At 41.8% G+C, this 25,032-nt stretch overlaps 1 protein-coding gene across 2 annotated transcripts; it reads left to right on the top strand.

Annotated features, from left to right (window-relative positions):
• The first annotated feature begins 859 nt into the window (after positions 1-859).
• Positions 860-18,491, top strand: LOC142159817 (uncharacterized). 2 transcript variants are annotated; one of them, XM_075214589.1, is made up of 8 exons: positions 860-894; positions 1,595-1,712; positions 5,135-5,270; positions 6,057-6,200; positions 6,280-6,403; positions 6,969-7,054; positions 7,157-7,265; positions 16,247-18,491. In XM_075214589.1, the coding sequence occupies exons 3-8, from the start codon at positions 5,190-5,192 to the stop codon at positions 17,695-17,697; spliced, it is 1,995 nt and encodes a 664-aa protein (XP_075070690.1). In that variant the 5' UTR covers positions 860-894; positions 1,595-1,712; positions 5,135-5,189; the 3' UTR covers positions 17,698-18,491. The 2 variants fall into 2 exon arrangements, with proteins under 2 accessions (XP_075070690.1, XP_075070689.1); XM_075214588.1 differs by having other exon boundaries at positions 6,969-7,063.
• Positions 18,492-25,032: the final 6,541 nt, after the last annotated feature.

Raw genomic sequence — 25,032 nt, 5'->3', positions numbered from 1 at the left:
CAGCATTCAACCTCAGTAAAGAAATTCACGAAAAATATCCCAGATAATAGAAACTATTGAATGCAGAAAACTTCTTCCTTCTTCAGCCCAACAAGCTAGATTATGATCTTTCTCACCAGATGCACCAACACTCCGGCGCCTCTTCTTTATAAGCCAAACTGCCAGCACATGGTGTTGCAGACACCAGACATCTTGGCAGCTGAAGACCTGACCACAATAACCTCCCAGGACCGACGCAAGCCCTGGGACCCCTCACACTCCTAGCGAAACACTGACTTCACATGTAAGAAGCTGCTGACTATTTCTCCTTCATATCAGTGGCTGGTGCTTTATGTCATACATTCAGTGTTTTAGGTGCCCCCTAACCATTGCACCCTAGGCAACCGCCTAGCGCTGGCCCTGTACCCTACTCGTAACCCTAAAGACCCCGCGTATCTTCTGGCCAAGACCAAATGTATTGCTACACTGGATCTCAGCAACATACATAGATCACAATGTGGTTGCAGAGTGAATATAATATCAGCTGCTACCGACGGTGGCTTCTTTACCTTTACCCCGTCTAACAGAAATCGGGTTGTATTTCTTCCGGGTGTTGTGTTCTATTTCACTTAGTAAGTTCTCCGCTTTACTGTCGGCCTGTGAGTCTAAATAGTGTCCCGGGTTGTCCAGCGCTGGCAGTGGGATGGAGCGCAAAGAGACGAAAGCGAGATAGAACGCAGAACTAGCAAGTGGAACGCAGAACCCGGCTGTGGAACGCAGAACTCGGCTGTGGAGCGCAGAACTCGGCTGTGGAACGCAGAACTCGGCTGTGGAACGCATGACCAGGACATTGACAGTAAAGGCAACTTCCTGTTTCAGTGTATTAGGGAAAAGGGGGGCGAGAAGCTGTTTCCGGTAAGTGCTGATATTATCTCTCTACACATAATCTACCATTCTTCACAGATCTTTTCTTTTATGACTAAATGTTGACCAAGAAAATACTTCTATAGATGTAGAGTAAAGGTCTCCTGACATAATAAATGGTAGAAACATGTTTACCTGTCCATACCTGCTTACTAATTAAAGGCAGTACAAACCAAGCAAAATAATAATGCACAAATCCATTTAACACGTATAATGTAGAAATTACTACAGTGCTTGCACTCAGAAGCATAGCATACATTTATTAATCAGTCAACATCAATTAGAATAACAAGAATCCAATCCACATATTAGAAAAGGGGATGTACTTAGGATGATCACAGAAAGAGATAATCAGGATGATTACCTGCAGTTCACCTCCAGAACACTGGGTGTCAGAATTTTGCACACTACAAGAAACATACAGCTTTTAACTATAAATCAGAATAAATAAACAAAAAATTCAGTGAATTACAGTATGAAGTACATTATCCCATATATATATATATATATATATATATATATATATATATATATATACACACATACACACATACACACACACACACACACACACAGGGGTTTTTTTTGTCAACGCTCAGACGGAGTTCCGGCACCTTTTTTCCATGGATTTTCAAAATTTTATTAACTTTTTTAAATTTTTTCTCTTTTTTTCTCTGCGGTGCTTCTACAGTGCAGCATCACATCTTAGTGTGTGTCCTGTTTCTGGCTCCTGCAGCGTTGTGGCATCACGACTCTGCCAGTGAGAGGAGCCTCGATCAAGCAGAGAAGCGAGAAAAGAAGCATAAAAGGTAAGGGCAGACTACAGAAAGCGGGGGAGGGGGCGCAGAAAGAGAGGGCTCAGAAAGCGGGGGAGCGGGCGCAGAAAGAGAGGGCTCAGAAAGCAGGGGAGGGGGCGCAGAAAGAGAGGGCTCAGAAAGCGGGGGAGGGGGCGCAGAAAGAGAGGGCTCAGAAAGCGGGGGAGGGGGCGCAGAAAGAGAGGGCTCAGAAAAAGGAGGGATGGCAGAAAGAGAGGGCTACAGAAAAACGAGGGGGGCAGAAAGAGGGCTACAGAAAAAGGAGGGATGGCAGAAAGAGAGGGCTACAGAAAAACGAGGGAGGCAGAAAGAGGGCTACAGAAAAAGGAGGGATGTCAGAAAGAGAGGGCTACACAAAAATGAGGGGGCAGAAAGAGGTGAGCTCCGGCACCTTTTTCTTACAAAAAAAGCACTATATATATATATATATATATATATTATTTTTTTGAGGCATATTATATGTATTTGTAACAATCCTTTGTGTGTAATATTATACTATAGTGATATATTATTTGTAAATTGTATAAAAAAAAAAGCTTTTAAATTTACGTAGGATGATCACATTTTAAGCATAGATATGCCCACTGTGGAGTGTTTTCTATGTGGTTCCAAGGGGTAGATGGCTATATCCTTTTTATTTATGTTGGATGATCACGTTTTATGCATAGATATAACAACTGTGAATTGGAATTCATACTTGCATACCGCCGCGGATGCTTCTTTGACAGCGCCGCGGCTGCTATATAGTACAGTGCCGCTATGAAGGGCACTTCTTTAACGGAGTGGTGGGGTTTCTGGAGACCCAGAAACCCCCTCTGCATGTGCCACTGTTAATGGAGGCAGATATATGTTACTTAACTTTGATTACACAAGAGCATATAATAGGTAAGGGCAGGAAATCCCAATAGCAAATGTTGCACCCAGCATTGAGGACACCAGTCACTAGTAGAAGAGATACCAGGGCATCTGTTTCTGCAAATGTTAAACAAAAAAAGCTCTTGAGTACTGATATAGAAAGGTACTTAAAAAATAGGATAACAAACTGTGTCACATCCAATCTTAGGGGTGTCAATCCCTAGAGAACAATAAATACTGGAAAAAGTAGAAAGGTGCGCCAACAATATGACTAACAAAAATATGCAAGGAATATGGCAGAAAACATATATAAAATTTAATGCATTATTATATAATGCATTAAATACAAATAAAATCTCAAATGCATATGCAAATGTAATGATGTTGCATGTAGAACAAATAAAAAGACAGCATGCACTGGAAAAAATGGTGGGATATGCTAAAGAGTGACTGAAAAAGTGATCAAACTTCCACACTGTTATTATGCTTCCTGGCTGCTAATATAGCGCAAAATGACAATAGATAAAACTCAGAGTGGGTGGCCAGTCCACCCACTAGTCCAAATCCACAAAAAGCTATATAGCATGTAAGAACCTGTATTCGGTATTGAAGATGTTAAAAATAATTTACATATATAGAGTTAAAAGAATATAGTATGGTACAAACTCCTCCGGTGAAGTGTGGTGGCTGTTAGGTAGAAGGCGCTCCCCTTCCTGTTGTTTGTTCAGATGAAGATAGTATCCACGATCCGGCTGGTAGCAATTGGTGCTTTTTTTTTTTTATTATTATTGTTTAAAATGTTGATTACCTGTCATATTATAATGGGTTAACTGCACTAGTGTATTGCTTTTTCTTACAAGGATGCAACATAATTAATTTGGATTATATATCCGTAATATAATTGGTTTACCATCTGAACCCAATTCCTTTATAAAGAGGGCTATGAAGAAATGAGAACATTGCTTTAAGAAAGTCCATCAGCAACGGACGAAACGCGTCAGGCTGTGGTGGTTTGATGTCCTAGTGGGATCAGAGAGATCCCCTATCCATTGTCAGTCACCGACATAGAATGTAGTGGTAGGAACCAAAAATACACAGCTGTCCGGGTGGTACACAGATTTGTTTCTGCCTGAAAATCTGAAGGGTGCGCAGCCACCTTTGTGTGATCACTATATGCCGGAGAGGGAAGGGATACCGCTTAATTTAGAGATTGTGAGGTTTTTCTAAAAAGACTACTCATAAGATTTACTAAACTGCGGGTTTGAAAAGTGGAGATGTTGCCTATAGCAACCAATCAGATTCTAGTTATTTATTTATTACATTCTACAAAATTAAAGCTAAAACCTGATTTTGTTGCTATAGGCAACATCCCCACTTTTTCAAACTCGCAGTTTAGTAAATATACCCCTGTGTGTTTTTTTATCATAAATACTTTTAAAGCGGTGATCTATTTCCTCCCTGTTCCTTGGACTGCTTACTGATTGGGACATTTCTCCCTAAAGGATTTGTTTCCGTTGCAGCTATACTCTACAAGGGTCTGAATCCTTATTGTGATTTATCAACAGATTGATTTATATGTTATATTCTATTGGCAATGGTCTACGTGTCTTAATGAGCAGTGTTGCTCTATATCCAGGATTTTTTGCCCATTATTGATATCAATTATGTGAATAATGATCTATCAAGCCTGGTTTAATCTGGTGATGTTAGATGGTTTTATCCATTTTGATTAATTATTTTTATTTAACCATTTGTATGGTTTTATAGTTTGTGTTTATTTTTGTTTATATTTTACACATCTTGATGCAATAAACATTTGTTTATTTTTACTTACTACCACAATTTTGTTCCTTATTTGATTAATATTTGGACACTCTATTTCACCTGTTTTGCGCTGTCATCTCTCCTGGTTTGCAATTTTTGTGGGATTGGCACTTTCCCTTGACAGCTGCAGTAAGGTTTGATGTCAGTGTACCTCTCATAATTTACATATTAGTTTTTAGCGCCTGATTTTTCTTTGTTTTAGGCAAATAAATATAGTAACTAAATAATGAAGATTTTTTTTTGTTTCATAAATGAAATAGAAAATTGCAATTTCCTTCATTCAGAGTTTGGGGACACAGATGACCTTTGAGACATTTGTGGTAAAATGTGAATTTATGACCACAGGAAAGATGGGTTAATTATTCTAAACTTTAATAGAGAAAGTGATAAATATTGACCGGAAACTGACAAATAATCCACATGCATTCTTCAGAGACTGGGCAAAAAGCTGGAAAACATTGTTTAATATTTAGCATTTGAAAAAGTGACCTGTTTCATCTCTGTTTGGAACAATACAGACAAATCTGTTATGGAATACATTATTAATTTATTAATGAGCGTTACATAAATACACATCAGTGGTTGTTTATTCAACCATAGGAGAGCAGGAAACATTTAGACATATACTTAGTCACCCGTCTCACTCACTGTTCCTAGACTCTTCCCTACTTTCATATCTACTACATTTACTATAGTTCCACACATTACTCAATGTATTATATCTGTATCTACAAAAGGTCACCTCAAGGTCAGCCCCTCCTTCTACGACCAGAGCCCATTCTCGGAGTCTTCATGATGGACAAGGACAGGAGTCACATGACCGAGAGGATATTAAATCTCACCCTGGAGATCATCCACCTGCTGACTGGAGAGGTGAGGGGTTCTGGGATTGTCACACTGACATCACTACTATCTCATTCACAACAACAGGGGCCTGCTGAGAATTAATATGAGACACTAAACCCCAAATTTCAATTTTTCACATATGAATCATAAAAGTAAAATGCATTACCCAATGTTTACCTGACATTCCACTGTAACACTGTTAAAAAGTACAGGATTATTTTCCTACTCCATTACAGACAGCTGCAACTTATCCTACTTTCTTTGGACAGTGTACTGATGGGATCTGAAAGAGGTCAAAAAGCTAATGTTTGAATCTCCAGTCACCTGTGCTGTCCCTTTGTATGAATAAGTTATTCCATACAGTGTATATATGCAGTGCAAGTCTGTCAAACTGCCAGTCACTCTTTTCCTCTTTAGTTAGAGAAGCACCTTACTCCTAACATAGCAACCTGCTGCAGAGGAGTGAATGGACACAGTCAGTCACGTTTATATATTCCGGTTATTTTACGTATAATATTCAGCTAAGTAATACTCATCTCTTAATATTTATTGGTAGCTGAAGTCCCCGCCGTTGCCTGGGTTTATATCTTCAAGTTATTAAGTTATAAATGACACTACTGAGGAGTCAGATATTTTGCTATTTGAGATATTGGATAATATGTTTGCATGTATTCATAGCCCACAAATGGTGTGAATGAGTTCTTTTTATATGTGGAGCATAGGTCTCATGATAACTTGACATTACAACTAGGCTGACATTTTGCAGAAAGCATGGTTGCTCAATGATGTTTCAATAAGTCCTCTTATATATAGAAATACCCAACAGTGGAGGACAAGTGTAGTGAACTTGTGAGCCCCATCATGGAACCTCCACCTCACTCACTGATACATGAGAGAAACAATGACCAGAAGATTCTAGAACTTACCAACAAGATCATTCAGCTGCTGACTGGAGAGGTGACTGCTGGGAATGGGACATTATACAGTAACACCAGGGGATGTGTCTGGGTGATGACTGTATCATTGTGTGTGTCAGGTTCCTATAAGGTGTCAGGATGTCACTGTCTATTTCTCCATGGAGGAGTGGGAGTATTTAGAGGGACACAAGGATCTGTACAAGGAAGTCATGATAGAGAAGCATCAATCACACCTTTTACCAGGTAAATTACTTTTTATCACTATAGTCTTGCACCATCAATATATTAAAATTATTTTGCTATTAGAATAATTAGTCTGATACGTCTTTTTCCATAAAATCTATATAACATGATATATAAATATAGAGTTTAGGAACTGAGTTTTAGTGATGAAGGGTCTGATTCATTAAGGATAATAAGACAAATAAAAATAAGTAAGTTTTCTCCTGGGCAAACCCATGTTACAATGCAAGGGGTGCATATTAGTTTATTATTTTGAATATAAGTTAAATACTGGCTGTTTATTCATGTAGCACACAAATACTTGATAACTTTACTTTTACACTGAAATTTAAAGTTGATCTAGGACATGTCCTTATCCAACTATATATGTGATATCCCATTTTAAATGATCTCCCCCTCCAAAGTAACATGGTTTTGCCAAGGTGCAAAGTTACTCATTTTTTTGCTTTATTTTCCTTAAAGAATAAGGACCGAAGAGTGTAATCAGATATCTGTGTAGGTCACTACATCCTCTGATTAGTCCTCTATGAATAATGTACCCAGTCTCCGTGTGTCCCTCATCCAGATGGATCCTATATGAGAAATACAGAAAGATGTCCCAGTCCTCTTTATTCACAGTATTGTACAGAGGAGGATTACAATATCCAACAGGTTCGCCAGGTAAATGAAATTGTTTGTACTTAAGCATATGTTTACTATACAATTGTATTAGTAAATAAATCAGACCTCTTTATTATATTGTATGACATTTAGGATCAATATTTAAGTGATAAGAAGCTATCGCAGATTGAGAATGGAGAAGAGATCTTTGAGAAGGATGATCAGTGTAACGAGGAGGTAGTTCCTGAAGATGTAAGCACAGGTGAGTGACAAATGCTAAATTGAGTGTAAATCCTGTGATCAGTTTAGTAAATATACCCTAGGAGTGATTACTGCCCCCCCCTCCCACAAGTTGGAAAGATGAGGTGGGCCCCTGAAGTGATAGAATGTCTTTCTTTCTCCTCTATAGCCCTCCAGCAGCCCAGATCTTCAGATTTTCCATGCCCTTGTGTTTGGTCTTTGGTTTTTCTTTGTACATTATGCTACATTGACTATTCTGTTAGTTTTCCCAGACAACTGAAACATTTAATGAGGTAACTGTGGTTGTCCCCTTTTGCTGTCTGTCTCCACCGCAGGATGCCTTCATCCTCACATCTATCCTGGACTTCAGCTGTGAGGCCAGATAGTCTGGCCATCAAGATTTGTTATTATGCCAGATCTGTGCCCATCTAGTGTTCCTGGTCTTTTCAATAACTTGAGCAAGGGAATGCCAAAAAAGGGCGAGCTGCTTGAACGACTGACAAACAAAAGAAAAAAAAATGCAATTCTGGCTTCTCTTGAGAAAGCATCTTAGCTGTGTGCTGGACAAGAGTGTACTTACATGTGGAGCTTAACAAGAGGACAGTCTCCAACTGTTTGCACAAGGGAGCCTATAACAATCTGTGGCATTGTAGCCTCTAGAGACTTTTCATGGAGATGTAAGGTGCAAGACCTGTGAGGGTGTCATGTGGTATCTGACACCAAGACATTAGCAGTAGCACCTTTATGTCCTGTAAGTTGCGAGGTGGGGCCTCCACAGCTCAGACTTGTTTTTCTAGCACATCACAGCTCGATGGGATTGATATCTGAGGAATTCGAAGGCCAGGTTAACACCTTGAATTCTTTGTCATGTTCCTCATACTATTTCGGAACAATTTTTGCAGCATGGCAAGTCGCATTATCCAGCTGAAAGATTCCACTGCCATCAGTGAATACCGCTACCATGATGGGTGTTCTTAGTTTGCAGCAATGTTTTGGTAGGTGGTACGTATCAAAATTACATTCACATGAATACCAGGACCCAAGGTTTTTCCAGCAGAGCATCTCCCAGATCATTACACTGCCTCAGTCAGGTTGCCTTCTTCCCATAGTGCATCCTGGTGCCATCTCTTCCCCAGGTGAACAGCACACATATACCCAGTCTTCACATGAATATAAATGTAAAAGAAAATGTGATTCATCAGTCCAGACTACCTTCTAGCATTGCTCCATGGTCTAGTTCTAGCACTCACATGCCCATTGTAGGGGTCAGCATGGGTGCTCTGCGATGCACTCTGTGTTCTGACACCTTTCTTTCATAGCCATCATTTACTTTTTCAGCAATTTGTGCTACAGTAGCTCTTCTGTGGGATTGGAGAAGACGGGCTAGCCTTCGCTCTCCACACGCATTAATGAGCCTTGGGCGTCTACTTTTGGTAGGTACTAACCACTGCACCCCACAAGAGCTGTTGTTTTGTAGATGTTCTGACCTTGTCGTCTATCCATCACAATTTTGTTCCTGTCAAAGTCGCTCAGATCCTTATGCTTGCTCATTTTTTCTGCTTCCAACACATCAACTTCAAGAACCGACTGTTCACTTGCTGCCTAATATATCCCACCCTTTGACAGGCGCCATTGTAATAAAATATTCAAGTTTGTTCACTTCTCTTGACAGTGGTTTTAATGTTGTGGCTGATCGGTGTATATGTTCGTGTTGCCTATAAACCTGGTTTCTTGAGCATCTATTGGCATATACTGGGTATCGGCACAGTGCTGGAAGAGGGGCTGTAAAGATCACGGTGGCCCTAGGTCTGGATGCTTCCTCTGTTAGATTGGAAGTTTCTTTTTCCTTCTTGGGGCTGGGTCAGGTCGAGGTTACTCTGATATAAGCCCCCCACTAGGCATTGGATTGGTGGAGGGGGCTGACATTTTGGACGGCTGCTAATCCAGTTCTGGGCCGTGGGAGGGTCTCTGGGTTGGTATTCTGAGTGGTTAACTCTCAGTTTCACTAGACCCTGGGGATGTATTGCAGACTCACTCTTTTTTTCTGATTATGTGCTGCTTCGTCTTGTGTGTGTTTTTCTACTGCTCTATGTCTATTGTGTCGGATAGGGGGAGTTCATTAAGGACATCTATAATGAAGTTTACCTGTGGCGGCTGCAACTCAAAATTGCCTTCTGGACAGTCTGGTATGGACTTTTGGTGCGCACCCTGCCAGTGTGAGGATCCTGTGCTGTTTGTGCCTGGAGGCTCTGGTTCCGACATGACGGAGTTTGTCTGGACTAGATCTCTAGCCAATTATATAGCTGAGTTTGCTCAGCTGGTCTGTACTCGAGTAGGAAGGTCCTTCTCCGATTACTTCCAGCTCTTCTGGGAGTTTAGCAGCTCCAGTGACTGAAGCATCAGTCCAAAGTCCTGTGGAACTGGCTTGGACCAGAAGTCTAGCAACTTCAGTTGAGGGCCTCGTTAGGGTTTCCTTCTCTTTTGAGATGATTTTGGAATCCGCCACGCAGCCCATCTCTCGTAATCGCAGGAGTGTGGTGTCACCCCAACCTGGTTATGAGTCAGATTCTGACTTCCTCCCAGGAGAAGGGAGAAATGCTTGTAGGTTCGGATGCTGAGGACTCCTTATTTTGGAGGAGGTCCCTTCTGACCATCAGGAGGTGGATGAACTGATGTGGGCTGTACGCCAGGTATTAGACATCACAGATACGGCCTGAGAGTGCAGAAACGTCTTTTAAATGGAAGGCAAAAAAACGCCTTCTTTTTCTTCTTCCTCACAGCTGGATGATGTGGTAGGCAAAGCGTGGAACTGGCCACACCGGAAGTTATAGGTGTCCTGTAGGTTGTAGGCTTTTTATCCTCTTTCTTCTGAAGATATTGGTAAAAGATAAACATTGAAACAACTACCATACCTATTCCCAACGCAGACAGTAAGGTTGAGGGCATCCTTAAGTCCTATTTTGTCGCGATGGGGCCTCTTTAAGGCCTGTTTTTGCCTCTGCTTAGGTGAATAAAGCTGTGGAACGCTGGTCCAAACAGCTTACAGAGGGCATAATAGCTCACAAGGCAGGGTCTGAATTGCTCCCCTTGGTGGAGCAACCTCAATGGACCTCAGAGTAACTGGGAGGGACTGCTCTTTACACGGGACTTCTTGGGGCTAGGATCTCGGCTTCGGCAGTTTCTTCTCGTCGTTCCCATTGGCTAAAGGCCTGGGAGGTTGATTATAACATTATTAGTTGGGTTACAAGGGGAGTAAAATTGCTTTCCTTTCTGTTGGTACTCCCAAATCCAAAATTTACAGGTTTTGCTCCGTTTGGTTTTATTGGAGAAGTAGGAGTCTGAATACCTCTCCCCTAGGGTACCCTCTGGTATGTTAAGAGTGAGTCAGGCCTGGACTGCTAGACGTCCAGCGGCCAAGCATTCAGACATGCAATCGGCATGATGGGCTTTCTTCCCACAGAGGATCTGCTTTGATTGGAGTCTATCTACTCCTTCTGGGATCAGTAGTTCATCACTACCACAGATGCCTGTCTGAGAGAAATTGGGGGTACATGATAGATCATATCAGATCTCCAGCCAGATGGTTTTTACTACAGGGCTTCACGCAAGCCAGACAAAGTGTCTGGCTCTGTGAGAAGCCAGATTTCCTCAGGGGTCGTTCTACCATCAGATAGGTGTTAGGGTTCCAATATGAATTCCACAGAAAGTGATTAAACCAAAAGTGTCTTTATTATAAACATAGTTTACACAGAAAGCAAATAAATGCAGTCAATGGTTAATGGCAAGCATAGTTCATAGAAGCAGCAGGTTTGAGACAGCAGGAATAATAGGTATTATGGAAATTGCAGAGTCTTAGACACAAAAGGTTAATTGCAGCAAAGGGTAGCAGGAAGACCAGGGTTGGCAGATGTAGCAGGATACACTGAATATTAGGCACACATGGTGAAGTGCAGATTCAATCTTTCCTTGGTGGAGGACCAGATCTTGGCAATATCTCGGACCATGGAGTGGGCAGCCAGAACAGTAACTGGATGAGAAGAGAAATCAGGAAGATTGAGATGGGCATCATACACCGTGAAGAATGGAGAGAACCCAGAGGATGTGTGAATGTGATTGTTGTGGGCGAATTCGGCCCATGGTAGTAAATTGCTCCAGTTGGATTGGTTATGAGAAGAAAAACAACGGAGAAAGAGTTCCAAGTCTTGATTTACCCGTTCCGTCTGACCATTCGTTTGGAGGTGATATCCAGAAGAAAATTTTAGAGACACACCCAGGTCCTTACAAAAAGCTCTCCAGAACAGAGATATAACGTGAACACCACAGTCAGAGATTATCTCTTGAGGGCACCCGTGGAGGCGAAATATCTCCTTGATAAAGACTTGTGCAAGTTTAGCAGCAGAGGGAATCGGCTTTGGAATTAAGAGTTCCGGAGCGGTAAGTCTAAGATCGAATCTTGCAAAAAATGAGGACCATCTAGCCTGATATTGGTTCAGGCAATGAGCATCCCGGAGGTAGGTAAGGTTCTTGTGGTTGGTAAAGAGCATAACAGGGTAAAGGGAACCCTCAAGGAGGTGACGCCACTTCTCTAATGCGGAATTTACCGCAAGCATTTCTTTGTCCCCAATGCCATAGTTGCGTTCGGAGGAGATAACCTTTTTGGAAAAGAATCCAAAAGGATGGAGCCTCCCAGTGACTGACTCCTGTTACAGAACTGCCCCAACGCCTATGGATGAGAGCTTCTACCTCTAGGAAGAAGGGTAATGTAGAGCAGATCCTGAAAAATCTCGTTGATGAAGGACTGGAATACAGCAGGGGCATTGCAAAGCCCGAAAAGCATAACAAGATATTCAAAGTGTCCTTCAAGTGTACTGAAGACATTCGTCTCCCTGTCGGATGCAAATTAGATTATAGGCTCCACGTAAATCCAGTTTAGTAAAGATTTTGGACCCACTGACCCTGTCAAACAGCTCAGAGATGAGCGGAAGAGGGTATCTGTTTTTAACGGTGATGGCATTCAGCTGCCTGTAATCAATGCATGGACGCAAGGTCCCATCTTTTTTCTTTACAAATAAGAAGCCAGCACCTGCAGGAGAGGAGGACTTCCTGATGAAGCCTTGTTGAAGATTCTCGGCAAGGTACGTAGACATGACCTGATCTGGAAGTGATAGAGGATATATCCTGCCCTTAGGAAGTGGTTTTTCAAGTAATAATTTGATGGAACCCAGGGACGATGTGGAGGAAGGGTCTCAGCAGCAACTTTGCAAAAAACTTCTTTGAATGAGGAATAGGGAGTACCCAACTCAGGTTGAGACAAGAGCATCAGACAAGAAATTATAGGTTGTTTACATTTGATTCCAGACAGACAAGACTTGAAGCATCGGGAACCCCATGAGGTAACTTGCGCGGATCTCCAATCGAACTGGAGTGAGTGGAGTTTGAGCCAAGGCAATCCCATGATGATGGAATTTACAGACCGAGGAAGCACCAAAAACTCAATAGACTCCGAATGGAGCACCCCTACCGTCAGCCGGACTGCAGAAGAAATCCGGGATACAGAACCATTAGTGACTTGATTCTCATCCATGGCAGTGAGAAAGAGAGGCTGAGGCAAATTTCGAGTGGTACCTGGAGTTGCGAAGTAAGAGAGGCTGAGATTAAATTCCCGGCTGAGCCGGAATCCACAAAGGCAGAAGTTAAATAGAGACCGACAGGAGTGTCCAGCAAGATGGACATCAGAAAGTCTGAACTGTAACTGGTGTAGGGAGTGGTAAATTTGACTCTTAGGTCGGCCTCCCTCTCACCGGCTAGGAGGTGGCATTTCCTGGTCTCTTAGTACAGGTAGACAAGACTTGACCAGGTTCCCCGCAATATAAGCAGAGAGTGTCTCTCTCTTTCTTCCGGGGAGAGCTTGGAGCGGCCAGTCTGCATAGGTTCCTTCCGGAGACACCGGATTCTGAAAGTGGGGAGCAAGACGAGGAGAGGGACGTCAGGTAGTAGTCATTCGAGAGTATGTTCTCGAAAGCGCAGATCTATCCTGTTACACAGGGAAATTAGATAATCCAGGTCTGCTGGGAGCTCATGGGAGACTAATTTATCTTTGACACGATCGGCCAAGCCTTGCCAGAAGGTCGCCACCAAGGCCTCGTTGTTCCATTTAACTTGGGGGCAAACGTACGGAACAGAATATATATATACTGACCAACCATCTGAGTACCTTGGCGCAGATTTAAGAGACTGGAGGCTGCAGAGGAACCTTCCGGGCTCATCACAGATCTTGCGAAAGGCTTCAATAAGGGGCAAGGCGTTTTGTGGGAGAAGATTGCTCGGACAGCAGGGAGATGATGAAAGCAACTTTAACTCGCTCCGATGAAAAAAGATGCCGCCTTGCACTCAAAATGGATCAGACACTGATTCAGGAACCCTCTGCACTTGTTGGGATCCCCATCAAACTTTTCCGGAGGAGGAAAGCATAGAGAAGAGGTAGCAACTACGGCAGCCAAAGAAGTAGGTGGAGTAGAACCGGAGAAGGTTACAAGTTCCGACCGAGAAGCCACCACGGAGGCCTGCAGGACTCAAGTCTGGAAGCAACCCCTTGGATGCATTGAAGCAACTGAGCCTGTTCAGATTCTTGTTTCTCAACCCTGTAGGCGAGATGCAGGAGTAAATCACGAGCCGACGGTTCACCTGGTGCTTCAGCAGTCATGGCCAGAGTATACTGTCACGGTGTAACGTGATGTTTCTGGCTGAGGATTACCTGCGGGTATTAGCGCTGCTACACAAGGAGGCGCGGAGTCTAACACACCACTGGTCTTCACCAGGGACCCCCCGCAAGGGAGTTTGGGTTTCGCTACAAGTGTTGTGCAGGTCGCAGCCCTCCAAGGAAGCTACCACAGGAGATCAGGCAGGAGACTGTAGTGGATACAGTAGGGAGCTAATGGTGCCAGAGTTTCCCTAAAATAGAGGCTGTTGTTATTTCATTGGTGAACAGGGAAATCGACCGCCGTCAGGAAGCCTAGGAGCGCCTCCCGTTGCCGTAGCAATGGCCGAACATGCGCCCTGGGTCCAGCTGGAAGAAGCTTCCCGTTGCCTAGCAATGTGACAATGTGACAGAGAGCGGCGTCCATCCCCGAACAGGGAGGAGAAGCGGGGTCGGCGCCTGACAACACGTTAATAGCACTGCACAAAGATATAATATATATATATATATATATATATATATATATATATATATATATATATATATATATATATCTCACGATCTAACCCAATTGAGAACCAGCCAAGCAGGGTGCAAGATAATGCAAAAATGATTGTTCAGACAAGCTACAGGTTTAAAAGGCAAAGCAAGAATAAGTAATAATGAACAGCAATAAGTTCAGAAACCAAATTTAGGATTATATTGTAACACTCTCATTGGTCATTCAAAGGCACGCGCCAGCTTGTCTGCCTTTTATGTATTCTGTAGCAAGCTACACATATCCAGATACACCCACATGCTGACATGCACATCCCAGCTTTCTGGCATAACATGCACCTTGATTAGCTACTTATATAACTTTGGGCTGGCCAACGCTTAGACACCAGGTTTAGGTTTTGTCAAGTCAGACCTGGCTGCTCAATTTTCATTGGATTGATCGTTGATTTTCTGACCACTGATTTCTTGCTGCCTGACCTTGACAATTGCTAGTTACCTGGTCTACACTTCCATTTGCTGATTTAGGACCAGTGTATTGACTCTGGCCTGTTGGACAATGAAGTTGACAAAACGCAGTCTATCAGTTTGTTCCGTACTGGTGAGCAACTATAGCTACGTGTACAAGACTTTGGGACAATGAAGCACATTTAATTCTATGTGAAAAAGGACTGCTTGAGGTGACTAGCTTGCCAACTGTTGCACACCAACTGATTTAAAATAACACATAGTGATTAATAATGGTAAATAGGAATCAGTGTCTAATATACTGCACTGAGATGACCCACAAATCACGTATTTCATTTGGCTTACTCTTGGGTTTGTATCTGAATTAGGAGGGTTAGGGGCTTGTTGGCATTTTAAGCCAACAACAGTGGTTTACACCTGTTACACCGTAGTCAGAAAAGACCTGTCCTTTTTTTATTACATATTTATTACAATGTATTTGTTATTCTCTGTCTCACAAGGTTCTTACCTCTCACTGGGGATTTCAGATTTATTTCTTACTATAATATCAGAAAAAGTCGATCTCCCCTCCGCTGGTGATTAAACCTCTTTTCGTTGATGGTGCTATGCCCCTCTGACCATTGAAGTCTTTAGTTAGCATCTCCCGCTTATCCATTTGTCACTAGTTTTGAAATAGCCAGTCGGATTGTTCACAGCAGAACAGATTATTTCAGCAGATGAGTTGAAGCTAGTTAGTAGAAGGAACATTCTCCCCAATCGCACATACAAAGTGATGTAAGGCTCCTATCAAACTGATACAGGAAGAGTAAGGCATCAAATATTTCTGTATATGAAACAAGATTGATACAAACATATTAATTTGCATATTGTCCCCCATTTTTAAAATTAAACTATTTTTATTTTATATTTTATTATACTTATTATTGATATTAAGTGCGACCCTTTGAAGGCTAGAGGGCCACCCATGCAGCCCCTGAAGTTTAACACTATCACTTGTATAGACCATCTACCAACCATTATAAGCAGTAGCTAGATGTAAGTGTTTAATTATCCTTCTTTAAAGACCATGCCAGGGTCTCTGATGTTGGAAGCATTATTATGTATTTAACATAAAGTAGTCACATTGGAGGCTCATCAAAAGTGTATTTTGCCTGACCCTCTTTACATCTCCCAATAACAAACATTTCTCTGTTGTGAAAATATATTTAACATGACACATTGTTTGTCAAAGGTAAAGTTATATAAGGTATTTATTTTTAGGAAATAAGTTCACTTTTAAAAGTTGCACTTTTTTTTTTTCTTCTTAGTTGATCTGACCAGCTATGTTTTTTTTTGCTCTCCAGAATTCAAGGTAAATGGTCATCAAGCTCCCCAACTAAGGATTCATAACACAGATTCATCATCATCTGATCCTATGGCATATCAACAAATGTACACTGGATGTAAAGAGTATATTTGTTCTGAATGTGGGAAATGTTTTAAACTCCAATCACAGTTTGTAATGCACCATAGAATCCACACAGGAGAGAGAGAATTTTCATGTGCTGCATGTGGGAAATCTTTTACTAGTAATGCAAAACTTGTGACACATCAGAAAATTCATACAGGGGAATTTTCATGTTCTGAATGTGGAAAATGTTTTACTGCTAAAACTATTCTTGCTGACCATAAGAGAATTCACACAGGAGAGAAACCATTTTCATGTTCTGAATGTGGAAAATGTTTTGCTACTAAAACTATTCTTGCTGGCCATAAGAGAATTCACACAGGAGAGAAACCATTTTCATGTTCTGAATGTGGGAAATGTTTTAGGAGGAAGTTACATGTTGTTAGACATCAGAGAATTCACACCGGAGTGAAACCATTTTCATGTTCTCAGTGTGGAAAATGTTTTTCTACAAAGTATCATCTTGTTGCACATCAGAGAATTCACACAGGCTTAAAAACATATTCATGTTCTGAATGTGGAAAATGTTTTACTACTAAAACTATTCTTGCTGACCATAAGAGAATTCACACAGGAGACAAACCATTTTCATGTTCTGAATGTAGGAAATGTTTTATCACTAATGATCATCTTGTGCAACATCAGAAATTCCACACAGGCGAGAGAGACTTTGCATGTGCTGAATGTGGGAAATCTTTTACTAGTAATACAAAACTTGTGACACATCAGAAAATTCATACAGGGGAATTTTCATGTTCTGAATGTGGAAAATGTTTTACTGCTAAAACTATTCTTGCTGACCATAAGAGAGTTCACGCAAGAGAGAAACCATTTTCATGTTCTGAATGTGGAAAATGTTTTGCTACTCAAACTAATCTTGCTGGCCATAAGAGAATTCACACAGGAGAGAAACCCTTTTCATGTTCTGAATGTGGAAAATGTTTTGCTACTAAAACTAATCTTGCTGGCCATAAGAGAATTCACACAGAAGAGAAACCATTTTCATGTTCTGATTGTGGAAAATGTTTTAGGAGGAAGTTACATGTTGTTAGACATCAGAGAATTCACACTGGAGTGAAACCATTTTCATGTTCTGATTGTGGGAAATGTTTTATCACTAATGATCATCTTGTTCAACATCAGAAAGTCCACACAGGCGAGAGAGACTTTGCATGTGCTGATTGTGGAAAATGTTTTACAACAAATTATTGTCTTGTTAGACATAAAAAAATTCACACAGGAGAGAAACCATTTCCATGTTCTGATTGTGGGAAATGTTTTAGGGAGAAAATGCATCTTGCTGGACATCAGCGAATCCACATAGGAGAGAAGGCGGATATGTTATGAAGTTGGAAAAAGGTTTACTAATGTCACACTCCTTTTGTCTTGCATGAGAGAATTCACACAGGAGACAAACTATTTTCATGTCTGTTGGAAATGCTTTAAAACAAAACTCTATAAAGGAGGTTTCCATTGGCTTTGGTACCAAACGCTTGGGAGTGGTTACCTCTAGGCTTGGCTCCTGTTGCCCTGGTCTCTCTGTGTCATGTTAGTTGAAGATGTAAATATAGTAGTTCCATCCCTTGTTTCATTCCATTTCCCCATTATTTTATGAGTGAGGGAAGAACATGTATTCAGAAGTGACATGTACCACGGGAGCATCAGTAGTAAGACCCCCCACAATATTTGTTGACATTTTGAGTGCAGTCAGCACAGAAACTGATATGATACCGTTCCAATAGGTGTAATCCTGAACTTACCACTGTAGCTTGTTGACAAGAAGTAAGGAAACAGCACCCTGAGAATAGTCCTTCAAGTCACCCGCCATAGTGTGCAGTCCCTACAGGGATGACAAGTGAAGGCTGTCTGTCATGAACTGTATCTCTAAATTGTGGAATCTATCCTTACATCATCGAAGGACCGCCAAGTATAAAAATTCTGTTTACCATGGTGTCTCAAAAGGGTATCCTTTACTGTGACTGTGGGTATCTCATTGCTACTATTGTTTGAATCAAACCACTCAACATTGCGCACTCTGTTGTGTTTATAAAGATGTGGACATTGATTTAGACTGTTATCTCCTGGCTGGGATAAAGCAAACGTACAGGTTTTGCTAAATAAATTAATTCAACAAAATTGAATATTGGTGTGGACAATCCTTTTTTTTTGCTTCACTACTGTGTTCTTATTTTGTGTTGTTACTTTGTATTATGCCACACATTATGCCATACAAAATTGAAGTAACAAGTCTAAAAACAAGAAAACATTTGGACTGTTCAAAGAGGTTGCAGTCTCAATAGGTAATAATAGATGAGAAATGGAATAACGCCTGAAGTTTGGTACACAAGTGGTCTTAGTTTAAGTTGGTCCCGTTAGAAGTGCCACAAGCATAAGTAGAGATTGTACTCTTGCTACTCATTTAAGAGGTAAGGCTTCAAATGTGAATTAGAAGAGGGATGGTTTTAAATGTCATAGTAGCGGTATAGTGTTCCAGAGGCTAGGGAGAAAACCTTATAACATGAGTTGACAGTGGTAGAGAATGGTGTAGAAAGGAGACGGCTTTAAGAGGAATGAAGAATCAGACCAGCAATGCCCATGACAGGACCTGTGACGAAAGCACATACTGGTAGTGGACAATAGGAATGGATTTGCCAATATAAAGTCATTTAGTAGGGTGTTGGGTCATCACATATGGCCTGTATGCACCATAGCATTGAGCCTACACAAGTCTGGAATTATGCAGAAGGAATGCAGACATTCTTCTGGATTTATGCAGAAGGGATGTAGCTACATTCTTCCTCAAGAAAGTCACTCTTCTGACACCTGGACCATGGTTGTGGAAAATGCTGTCTCAGGCTTCCTTACAGAATATCCTGTAAATGCTCAGTTGGTTTCAGAGTTGTTGACTGAGAAGACAATGACATACAGATAACATCCATATTATGCTCCTCAAACCATTGAGCGACTCGCATGTTCTGTGGATGGGGGTGTTGTCACCTGGGAAAATAGCAGTCTCAACGTAAAGTAGTGATTGATCACCCAGGAAAATGTGCCCCACAATATTACAAAATCACCAGAACTATTCATGATTCATGTGACCATATTATTTTTCACTGCTTGGTTATTCATTGCTTGTGTTTTTTGCACCATTGAACCTGCAAACATGTATCGCCAGGTGTTATGAGTGGTTTATGCACTGCAATTCAACTATGATATCCTGCTCTGTGGAGTTCTTGTCAGACTGTTTTTGATTAAACTAACTGTTTGCACCACAGGTTGAAGGTTGACATTTAATGTTGAATGGTCCGCAGTTGTCCACCTATTTTGCCTTGCATTTACAATTAACGCATGGATACCACCAGTCTGGCATATGCACCAATATTCCAACCACTGTTCCCCATGCTGATGTTTTTCTTTTGGAGCTCCAAACTAACATGACCTTAGATACTGTTGCTCACAAAGTGTTACCATGTTGAGCTGTCCTGGTTCCTGAAGCTCCTTCCAAATGTGCCCAAGTAATTGCGCCTCTTTCAGCCATGCTGGTCATAATTAAAGGCAGCAAGGGCAGATCAATATTTATTTTTTTTCAGCAATATTATTTATTGTGTGGTCAACAAAGTGCAACACAGTTAACAAACTAATCAGTCAGTGAAACAGCAGAAATATCTTTGAGATATACAGCACATCTTGTCACCAAATTTTTATATTCGAGTAGTTATGGGAGGGGGGGTTACAGGGTCTGGACCAGTAGCGGAGAGGGGACATGTCGAGGAACTAGCACTTGTATATGGGAAGAATGTCATCCAAGAGGACTCTATAGAAAACTCCTGCAAAGGGTAGCCTCACACTAAAGAGAGTGGCCAAAGGTTTCCATATTTTTACAGCAAGAATTGGATGAGCTATTGATGATACTGCTCATGTATCTATCATCTATTTTATACGTGCACCAGAGCCTGTTAAGTGCTGCTTGGCAAGTGGGAGCCAAAGGGGACTTCCAGTGGTTGTCTAGTATTTCTATATATGACATTGACCATGTTGCGGTATTATTCGCTAAAGTAACACAAGAGCTACTCTATTGTGGAGGTCCTTATTTCAATATGGATGGTGTCCATCATTTAACCAGGTGTTTTGCTTTTTTTATTTTATTTCTTCTCTACCTGTAGAAACCCATGTATAAGAGAATTAACAAGGGGGAGTAAAAGGTAATTTGCTGTGTGATAAATTGTGTTTACAGCAATCTTTTAGTAATAAATTTATCTCATATTACAGATTTCAAATTATTTTTTCCTCTCTGGTTAAGATTATTTGTGTCATTCCTTATGGTTATCTAGTTCCTGGGGTAGTTGTATTTAACTCGGGATTCGTCAAATCGTAGATTTACTGCAATATTGACAGACATATTTAAAACAGAAATTTTATTAAAGTCACAACTCTCCAGGTTTAGTGACTGGCCTTTGAGACTAAAGCTCAGAGTGACAGGCCAAAGTGTAGTAAAGTGACAGGCTATTGAGACTAAAGCTAGCCCTAGATATACAGATTTGAACATCCAGACTGTCACGAACACGCTCCCAGCTGCTGTGACTTTGGGGTGTTTGCTGTATGAGGTCACACACAATTTCAGCCCGCAGTCTCTCTCACCTATTACACAGGTTCTAGACCTACGGAATCGCCCCCAAACACAGCGATCTCACACCCCCCAGACACTTCAAGGTTCAGCCACCACCTATTGGGCACGGGCAATAGGACCCCAATATACTGTCCCCCACTGGCACACAGGCTTCTAGTTATCCACAAACTAACAAGACCCACACCAGCACACACAGGGTTAACTCTTCACACCTCCAGACTGTTACACAAATGTAAATACAAGCACCCCCAGCTTGTTAATCAAATGTATCCACAAATCACACTGGCATTCCAAGGGTTACCCTGGTCGAGCAATCTCTCTTCTAAAAGGCTAATGGATTCTTTAGAGTATCAAGGACGCAACTTATTAAATTATAGATTTAATATACAAAAAGTACACGGCATACAGATAACAAAAATAATGAATAACAATTAATAAATTTGACATAACAAGCAAAAACAGTTTAAAATAAAAAGGATTACATTCAGATTTGCACTTACATGAATTGCATTCTGGCCAAGGGGAATTTGGCTAGGAAGATGGACAGCTTATCAATGTAACTTGATTTCCCCAAAAGTCTGACAGTTTTTTCCTTCAGAACACAGGTTTTTAAGCAAACTCAAATGGGACGGCATTCACAGGGGCAGTGTGAATGCTAATGTGGGGGCGGAAACGTCCCCTGGGTGTCCCTATACTTTGCTCACAAATATTCCCAGAGTTTTGACCTGTTTGTAATTCTTCACAGATATATCTCAGAGAAATAACACCCCCCTCAATAAACCGGTCATATTCTCCCGCACATTTAAATACCAAACATAATGGAATTACAACAATATCCAATCTCATCTTGAAATACATGTGCCTATGGCTGTTCCCTGTGTAGTTGGTATCTATGTTTCAAGACCCTTGTGTGGTTTTTGCCCCTCAGTACGGAGTGGCCTCCAGATTTCCCAAAATGTGAACGATGTAGACATTTTCCTTTGAAACCCATATTTCCATATATCTTTATAGGCAGTCTTCAAACGCTTTGTCTACAAGGATCTCACCTAGGCATATGGTTCTCCAATTTACACCCAGGAGTTAGTTTCTGTTTACACTACCTATTGAAAGGAAGTCAATTAGCTAGGGAAATACATGATCAAATACAATGGATGTCTGTGATCTGCATATCTTAAGCTGGTCTCTGCACAAAGGGTTTGCCTAACTCAATTACCTCCTCCTGAGCTCATTTGGTCACACATTTATCTGAGTTGAACATCAGGTTAATTTAGGTATTCATGCAAAGATTTATTTGGGTCCTGACATCCAATATTCTATTTCAGTATATCAGATTTATGTTCTCATCCTGACACAGACTATTTTGTTTTGTTTTTTAAATCAAATTACTTGCTTATTGTTTGTGGGTAACAGAAGACCAGTAACAATCAAATACAAGCTACAAATATCGTTATGAAATTATAAGAACAGTAAAGTTTAAAATTGTGAATTTTAACAAATAATCTACTACTAACAAGATAGAGTAAACCGCTGCACTAAGGGGAATGGAAATGCAGGGTTAGCTAAGGCAGTAATGTGTCTGGTGTGTGCAAAATAGGCAGCATAAGTAGTGCGAGTAAAATATTTAATTTTATTTACCACGTCGTTATTTGTTGCACACAGTTGTTCAGAACAGTATTCATACAAACAGTAGCTATACTGGTGCAGTTTAAGACAATCTGTAAGATATAATCTCTACATTCTCCTCCCCTGACAGGATTGTGTAAAGCACATATCACACATCCAGATACATATGTGTCATTCACCGGACTGTTAGTTTCTCTGGCTCAAGACCTAGGCCTCTCACCGCCTTGCTGGCGCCTGTCTTGCGCCACGGCCGCCCGCCATCTTGACCAGGGGTCTGTGCATGTGCAGACCTACAGACTGTTAAAACCTTGTTCCTCTCCTCATTGGATGATTAATTACTTCTCACTATTTAAGACATCTGCTGCCCTACTACCTTTGCCTGCTCTTGGTCCTCATTCTGCTGAGGTAGCTAAGGAGTTCCATGTTCCTGTCTGTGGTACCTGTTTGCTGTGGACGCTACCTCGTATCTTACCTGCACCTGGACAAGTTTCTACTCCACGCCAGTGGTAATACTTGTCAGCCGCAGACCGCTCCACGCTACCTCGTATCTTATCTGCACCTTGACAAGTTTCTACTCGACGCCAGTGGTAATACCTGTCAGCCGCAGACCGCTCCACACTACCTTGTATCTTACCTGCACCTGGACAAGTCTCTACTCCATGCCAGTGGTAATACCTGTCAGACGCAGACAGCTCCACGCTACCTTGTATCTTACCTGCACCTAGACAAGTCTCTTCTCCACGCCAGTGGTAATACCTGTCAGCCGCAGACCGCTCCACACTACCTCGTATCTTACCTGCACCTGGACAAGTCTCTACTCCATGCCAGTGGTAATACCTGTCAGACGCAGACAGCTCCACGCTACCTCGTATCTTACCTGCACAAGTCTCTACTCCACGCCAGTGGTAATACCTGTCAGCCGCAGACCGCTCTACGCTTCCTCGTATCTTGCCTGCACCTGGACAAGTCTCTTCTCCACGCCAGTGGTAATACCTGTCAGCCGCAGACCGCTCCACGCTACCTTGTATCTTACCTGCACCTGGACAAGTCTCTACTCCAAGCCAGTGGTAATACCTGTCAGCCGCAGACCGCTCCACGCTTCCTCGTATCTTGCCTGCACCTGGACAAGTCTCTTTTCCACGCCAGTGTGTCATACCTGTCAGCCGCAGACCGTTCCATGCTACCTCGTATCTTACCTGCACCTGGACAAGTCTCTTCTCCATGCCAGTGGTAATACCTGTCAACCGCAGACCGTTCCATGCTACCTTGTAATTTACCTGTCCCTGGACAATTCTCTACTCCACGCCAGTGATAATACCTATCAGTCGCAGACCACTCCTCGCTAACTTGTATCTTATCTGCTCCTGCACAAGTCTCTGCTCCACGCCAGTGGTAATATCTGTCAGCCGCAGACTGCTCCACGCTACCTTGTATGTTATCTATTACCGGGACTAATTTTCTACTTTGCATCTGTAGTTATGGCTGCTAGTCGCTGACTTCTCTACTACTCTATATTATTGGCTAATCGTATAGACTTTCCTTCAGTTGTGAAGCATCCGTCTGTTACAAGTTTACCTGCATGCTAGGCACTTCGGAACTTCTCATTCCCAGTTACTACTGGCCATCATTCTCGCTGTGTCATTACTATTCCTACTACTCAGAGACTATATATCTTCTGGCATTCCTCCTCCTATCCAGCTCAAGGAGATCCTTGTTCTCATTGTGTATAGCTGTATCCGCATATTTACCATACTCCCCAGAGGGCCGTGACCTGCACAGTGGAAGCCGCTAAAACCCATACTTCCTTGTGGGAGTTCCTGGAGAAGACCAGCCACTGTGTTAGACTCCGCGCCTCTGGTAAATTCTGGGTCAAAACTCCTAGTGCCCGTGACAATATGCTTGTGCAAGTTGTGCAAATCCAGGAGTCACCAGTTTCTTTCCAGAACCTTTAACATGGTGTCCTTGGACACATGGACCTTTCCATGTATGGCTTGTGTCATAACTGGGTACAGTGCTTTTGGCAAACAATAGCTATCCTGCAACCGCCATTCATTTCCTTGTTCCTCTGCCGCCCAGTCTTTTCCAGGCCTGTTTTACAACATTTGGAGCTTGTTCTTGAAATGTTATCTAAGTCTGGGATTGGGGTTAGGGCGACAACATTTATGTTCACAGTGTTCAGTGACATTACAGCAGCTTGTTTTGCAGCGACATCTGCTAGGGCATTACCTTTGGCTTCTGAGGTCTGCTCTCAATTGTGTGCCTGTACCTTTATCACTGCTAGTTGCTTAAACAGTTGGAGAGCAGCAAACAGTGACCTAATGAGTTCTGCACACCCTGTGTATGGTGTGCCATCATCATAATATCGAGAAACATCTACAAACAGTTTTAAATCAGCATTTAGTAAAGGGATTTCAGATATGTCAGGTATAGCA

This window comes from Mixophyes fleayi, chromosome 6, assembly GCF_038048845.1.
Source record: "Mixophyes fleayi isolate aMixFle1 chromosome 6, aMixFle1.hap1, whole genome shotgun sequence".
Taxonomy (NCBI): Eukaryota; Metazoa; Chordata; class Amphibia; order Anura; family Limnodynastidae; genus Mixophyes; species Mixophyes fleayi.
This window is presented reverse-complemented; position numbering and strand designations above follow the sequence as displayed.